The 5,900-nt window shown below is 70.0% G+C and overlaps 1 protein-coding gene across 1 annotated transcript; it reads left to right on the top strand.

Annotated features, from left to right (window-relative positions):
• Window positions 1–118: 118 nt before the first annotated feature.
• On the top strand, window positions 119–5,319 carry PIWIL2 (piwi like RNA-mediated gene silencing 2). Its single transcript, XM_026042308.1, has 19 exons — window positions 119–261; window positions 336–440; window positions 522–639; window positions 715–839; window positions 909–989; window positions 1,076–1,189; window positions 1,281–1,469; window positions 1,586–1,670; window positions 1,747–1,836; window positions 1,941–2,081; window positions 2,175–2,288; window positions 2,623–2,811; window positions 2,910–3,011; window positions 3,087–3,206; window positions 3,449–3,537; window positions 3,615–3,720; window positions 4,230–4,483; window positions 4,558–4,665; window positions 4,938–5,319. Exons 1-19 carry the CDS (start codon window positions 119–121, stop codon window positions 5,092–5,094), a joined length of 2,430 nt encoding a protein of 809 aa, XP_025898093.1. The 3' UTR covers window positions 5,095–5,319.
• The last annotated feature ends 581 nt before the right edge of the window (window positions 5,320–5,900 follow it).

Raw genomic sequence — 5,900 nt, 5'->3', positions numbered from 1 at the left:
CCGGAGCCGGTGTCGGAGCTGGACGCTCCCGTGCGGAGCCGGTGCCGGAGCCGGTGTCGGAGCTGGACGCTCCCGTGCGGAGCCGGTGCCGGAGCGGGTGCTGGAGCTGGACGCTCCCATGCAGAGCGGTGCCGGAGCCACGCGCTTATCCGCGCTCCATCCGTGCAGGTCGCTGCGTGCCGGGCCCGGAGCGGTGCCCGCGCTGGAGCCGCCGCCGCTGCAGCCCTCGGTGCCCGCCGCCCCCCCGGGCGCTGGCAGGCGGTAAGTGCCCCCCCCCGTACCCCCCCGTACCCCCCCGCGGCGCCGGCGCCGCCGCCACGCGCGTGTCCCCGCAGGGCGCCGCGGCCGCCGCCGAAGGGCACCGCTCTGCCCCTCGGCCTCAACGTGGTCAAGATCCACTGCCAGAACGAGGCCGTCTACCAGTACCACGTGGCCTTCAGGTGGGCACGCGGGGACCCCCGGGGACCCCCGGCGCGGCGGGGCCGGCGGGCTCCCTCGGGTGCCGCAGCTGCCGCCCGCAGCCCCTGCGTGGAGTGCAAGAGCATGCGGCTCGCCATGCTGAAGGAGCACCAGGCCGTGACGGGGGACGTCACCGCCTTCGACGGCGCCATCCTCTACCTGCCCGTGCGGCTGCCGCAGGTGGGTGCGTCCCGGGGGACGCGGCGCGGGCGCTGCCGCCGCGGCCCGCCCTGAGCCGCCGCCGCCGCCCCGCAGCCGGTGGCGCTGAGCTCCCGCCGGAGGACGGACGGGCAGGACATCAGCATCAGCATCCAGCTCACCAAGGTGCTGGAGCCCAGCTCCGACCTGTGCGTGCCCTTCTACAACGTGGTGTTCCGCAGGTGAGCGCGGGCCGGGCGCGCTCCCCGCGCCGCGCCGGGAGCGCCGCCGTCCTGCCCTCTCCTTCCCAGGGTGATGAGGATCCTGGATATGAAGCTGGTCGGCAGGAACTTCTTTGACCCCACCAAGGCGGCCGTGCTGCAGCATTACAGGTGGGTCCGGCAGCGCCGCCGGGCGCCCGTGGGGAGATGCCGCCCGGGCGCTCAGGCGCGCTCCGGGTGCGCTTCCCGGCGCCCAGGCTCCAGGTGTGGCCCGGCTACGCCGTGAGCATCCGCAGGAGGGACGGCGGCCTCCTGCTCTCCGTCGATGTGGTGCACAAAGTGATCCGGAGCGACTCCGTGCTCAACTTCATGTGAGAGGGGGGAGCCCCGCGGGGCCGGGGGCGGCGCTGCGGGGGGTCCCGGTGCCGCAGGCAGCCCCAGCGGCCGCGCTGCCGGGCGCAGGCACGCCATCTACCAGCAGAGCGCCAGCAGCTTCCAGGACGAGTGCACCAAGCAGCTGGTGGGCAGCGTGGTCATCACGCGCTACAACAACCACACGTACCAGATCGACGACATCGACTGGAACAAGACCCCCAAGGACACCTTCACCCTGGCCAGCGGCGAGGAGATCTCCTTCGTGGACTACTACAGGTAGCGGCAGAGCGGGACGGCGCCTGGCCCGGCTCCCCGCAGCCTTTCCCCGGGCTGCCGAGCTGCACGTGCTCCCTGGGGACTCGTCGCTTCACCTCTGTGCTGTTTAATTCCAGCAAAACGTATGGGATCACGGTGAGGGAGCTGGACCAGCCGCTGCTCATCCATAGGCGCAAGGAGAGCCTGACGCAGGAGGGGAAGGTGAGCGAGGGCCGCGGCAGCGCAGCCTGTGTCCCCGCGTCCCCTCCCTGTGGCACTGGCCTCCCTTGCCCCGCAGCACCAGCTCAACATGATCCTGCTCGTGCCGGAGCTCTCCTTCATGACCGGGATCCCGGAGAAGATGAGGAAGGACAACCGCGCGATGAAGGTCAGCGCGTGCTCACACCCTGCGGCCACGCTCAGCCCGCGGAGAGGCGGGTGTTCCCGCGCGGGGTTTTGCCGCGGTGTCCCCGAGTGCCTGCCTGCCCGCAGGACCTCATGTACGAGATGTCGCACAGCCCCAAGCAGCACTACCTGCGCCTGTGCAGCCTCCTGCGGCGCGTGGAGGAGACGCCGGAGGCCGCGCGGGAGCTCACGCGCTGGGGCCTCCGCCTGGACAAGGACATCTGCAGGGTGAGGGGCCCCCACGGTGCACCCCGACCCCCCGCATCGGGACGGGGCCCCCCGGCTTTGGCCCGGCACCGCTTTGACCTCGGCTCCACGCAGACGCAGGGCCGCGTGCTGCCCATGGAGAGGATCAACCTGCGGCACAGCACCTTCGCGCCCGCCGACGACCTCAGCTGGAACAAGGAGGTGGTGCGGGAGGCCTGCATCTCCGCGGTGAGCCCCCTGGCAGCACCAGCAGCATTCGGGCAAGCTGCCACCGGCTTCCGCAGTGCCGGTGCCCTGGCCGCTCTCCTTGGGAGAGCTGTAAGCGGAGCCCTCGCTTTGGCTCAGCCTTGTGCTTGGGGCTCTTTCCTGCAGCAGGGATGTGGCTGCAGTGTCTGCATCCCCCGTCTGCACGGGCTGCGGGGTGCTGGTCGCGTGGGGATGGAGGAGTTGAATGGTGCGCGTCCCTGGGGCTGCTTCCCTTCTTGTGCATTCCCCGCTCTGCAGGGTTGTGGGCTCGCGGGGCACCACGGTGGCTCGTGACGCTGCCCTGTCCCCCCGCCAGGTCGCCCTGCATTACTGGGTGCTCTTCTACCCGAAGCGCCTGCAGGAGCTGGCCAGGGAGCTGGTGGCCACCATGGAGAAGGTGTGCGGGCCCCTGGGCATGCAGCTCAACCCGCCCGCCTGGGTGGAGCTCAAGGACGACCGCGTGGAGACCTACGCCAAGACCATGCGCAGCGTGTTGGCCAGCGAGGTAAGGGCGGGCGCAGCGCCCCGGGGCCCCGCGCGTCCCGCTTGGGACCGCGGCGCGGAGGGGCCGGCCCTGCACGTGCCCTCCTGCCCGCCGTGCAGCAGAAGGTGCAGCTGGTGCTGTGCATCACGCCGGGCGGCCGCGAGGACCTGTACGGGGCCATCAAGAAGCTGTGCTGCGTGCAGGCGCCCGTGCCCTCGCAGGTGAGCAGGAGCGGCGTGGCCGCAGCGGGGGCGGCTCCGGCCTCCTCCTCATCCTCCTCCTCGTCCTCGGCGCAGGTCATCAACACGCAGTCGCTCATGGGCCAGGCCAGCAAGCTGCGCAGCGTGGCGCAGAAGGTCCTGCTGCAGATGAACTGCAAGCTGGGCGGGGAGCTGTGGGGCATCGACGTGCCCTTGGTAAGGCGGGGAGAGCCTCCCGGGCTGCAGCCTCGCTCGGCCTCCCTCCCGGCTGCTCCCCGGCCTGCCCCGGGGCAGGGGGACGTCGGCTCTGTCCCTGAAAGCAGCGGCAGGGAAGGGAGGGTGCAGGGCTGCTGTGGTGGCCAAGGTGGCCATGGGCATCCCTGGGATGCAGCGCTCCGCACGGGGCAGGAGCCCGGCTCTGCGCTGGCGCCTGTCCCCAGCCCCGCGTCCCTTTGCAGAAGCACCTCATGGTGGTCGGCATGGACGTGTACCACAACCACAGCCGCGCCATGCGCTCCGTCATCGGCTTCGTCGCCAGCACCAACCAGTACGTGGCCCGCGGCGCGGGAAGCGTGCTGGGCGCCGCGCGCTCGGGGCGCTCACGGGCGCCTCTCCCTGCCCCAGGGTGCTCACCAAGTGGTACTCGAGGGTGGTGTTCCAGATGCCGCACCAGGAGATCGCCGACAGCCTGCGCCTCTGCCTGGCCGATGCCCTGCAGCGCTTCCACGAGGTGAGGCGAGGAGCGGGGCGCCCTGCGCTGCAGAGCTCGTGCGAGCGGGTAAATAGCCCGGCAGACTTTGGACGGGCGCAGAGGCAGCGAGCCCGGCGGCGCGCTCTTATCTCGGGACGCCGCTCGCCAAGCAGTTTGTGGTGGTGCCGCCGCGCTGCGCTGCTTGGGCCGGGCCGCCAAGCTCGTTCCCTGCGTGGCGGGGAGCTCCCGTGCGTGTGCCAGGGAGCACCCGGGGAGCGGCGTTTGCCACGACGGGTCTCCCGCGGGCAGAGCTAGGGCAGAGCTGTGTGGAAATGCGTTTGCTTCAGTGCCAGGAGTGCTCGGCCCCGCTGCAGACACGCATTGCTCGCAGTGCAGCTGCGATCAGGGCCCTGGCTGTGTTGGCATCCCGGGCGAAACGCTCCGGAGAGGAGGCAGGACGAGCTGCTGCGGCCACCTTGTGCCCCTCCCTGTGTCCCCCCGAGCCGCTCTGCCAGCTCTAGGGACACCACCAACATTTGCACCCCTAGGTGAACCACTGCCTGCCCAAGAAGATCGTCATCTACCGGGACGGCGTGTCGGACACGCAGCTCGACACGGTGGTCAAGTACGAGATCCCGCAGCTGCTCAAGTGCTTCGAGACCTTCGCCGACTACCAGCCCAGCATGGCGGTCGTGGTGGTGCAGAAGCAGATCAGCACCAACTTCTACACGAGCGCCGCGGAGAACTTGGTGTCGCCGCCGCCGGGCACGGTCGTCGACCACACGGTGACCAGCTCGGAGTGGTGAGCGGCGGCGCGGGGTGCGCGGGGCCGCGCTCGCCCGGCTCCTCCACCCCGTCCCGTTTTCCCCCTCGCAGGGAGGATTTCTTCCTGCTGGCCCATAGCTCCCGCCAGGGCTGCAGCGTCCCCACGCGCTACATCTGCGTGCTGAACACGGCCAGCCTCAGCTCCGAGCACCTGCAGAGGTGAGAGCGGGCCGGCCGGCCCCCCTGCGCCCGCTGTCCTTGCAAGCGGGTGGGTGACGGGAAGCGGGGGCGCCCAGATGCTTCTCTTAGGGGGCTGGATTCAGCGGGAGGATGGGAGCGGGAAGGAGGGAGGCAGATCCCATCCCTCCGAGGTGGCCCTGGGCACTAAGAGCAGCGGAGCTGGGCACGAGCATCCACGTGTTGGGCATGAGCATCCCCGCGGGAAGGAGCCGCCCGCGCGGCAGTGCCCACCGCCCCGCTCTCGCCCCCAGGCTCACGTTCAAGCTGTGCCACATGTACTGGAACTGGCCGGGCACCATCCGCGCGCCCGCGCCCTGCAAGTACGCGCACAAGCTGGCCTTCCTCTCGGGCCAGGTGCTGCACCACGAGCCCGCCAGCCCGCTCTGCGACAAGCTCTTCTTCCTATAGCCGCCGGGAGCCCGCGCTCGGCCTCCAGCCCGGCGCTCTGCGCTCCCCCGTTCCCGGCCGGCCCTTCCCCGGGCACGTCCTTCTCCGCGCGCTGCTCCGGCCTCCTCCCTTGCCACATTCCGGTTTTCCTTTCCTTTTGCTGAGCTCTCGTTTCACAGAGCCGCTTCACCGTTTGTCACGTGCTTAGAGGCACCAGGTTTATGAGGAGAAGACTTCTGTTTTTCTTTTTTTTTAGTTATTATTATTATGTTTATTATTTATTTTTGCTTGTCTCAGCTGCTTGCTGGAGACCATGGCCACCCCCAGCAGCTCCGTCCTCGAGGGCTGCTGCTCTCTTGTCGTGCTCTGGGGTAGAAATGAGTTGAAAAACCTGGAATTGAGACCTTGGCGAGCGCCTGAGCCCAGGCTCCTGCTCCGCTCGCTTTTAAAGCAAAATCGGTTGGAAAACCTTTATTTCCCTTCCCCCCCGGCCTCTTTTTGTTTGCGGGCGCCCGCAGCCCCCGTTTGCTTCAATAAAGGTGTTGCCGGCAGCGGCTCTGGCTCGGGCGCCGCGCTGGGGCCGTGCCGGGGGGCTGCTCCGGCGGGAAGGCTGCGACGGGGCGGGCGCTCCGGTTAATCATTGCCCGCTCGGCCCGGGGCCGGGGCCGGCAGCGCCTCCCGCCGCGAGCGGCGCCGACCGGGCCCGTAATTATCCCGGCCCGGAGCGCGGCGGCTCCGTGTGAAGCCGGGGCGGCTCAAGCGGCTCCTTGTCCTCGGCGGCGCCTTGGAGCCGGGAATGGGGCGGGCGGCGGGCGGGGGCATCCCGC

Source organism: Nothoprocta perdicaria, unplaced genomic scaffold (assembly GCF_003342845.1).
Source record: "Nothoprocta perdicaria isolate Ctin4 unplaced genomic scaffold, notPer1 scaffold_103, whole genome shotgun sequence".
NCBI lineage: Eukaryota > Metazoa > Chordata > Aves > Tinamiformes > Tinamidae > Nothoprocta > Nothoprocta perdicaria.
The sequence above is the reverse complement of the archived record's forward strand: the minus strand, read 5'-3'. Positions and strand labels throughout refer to the sequence as shown.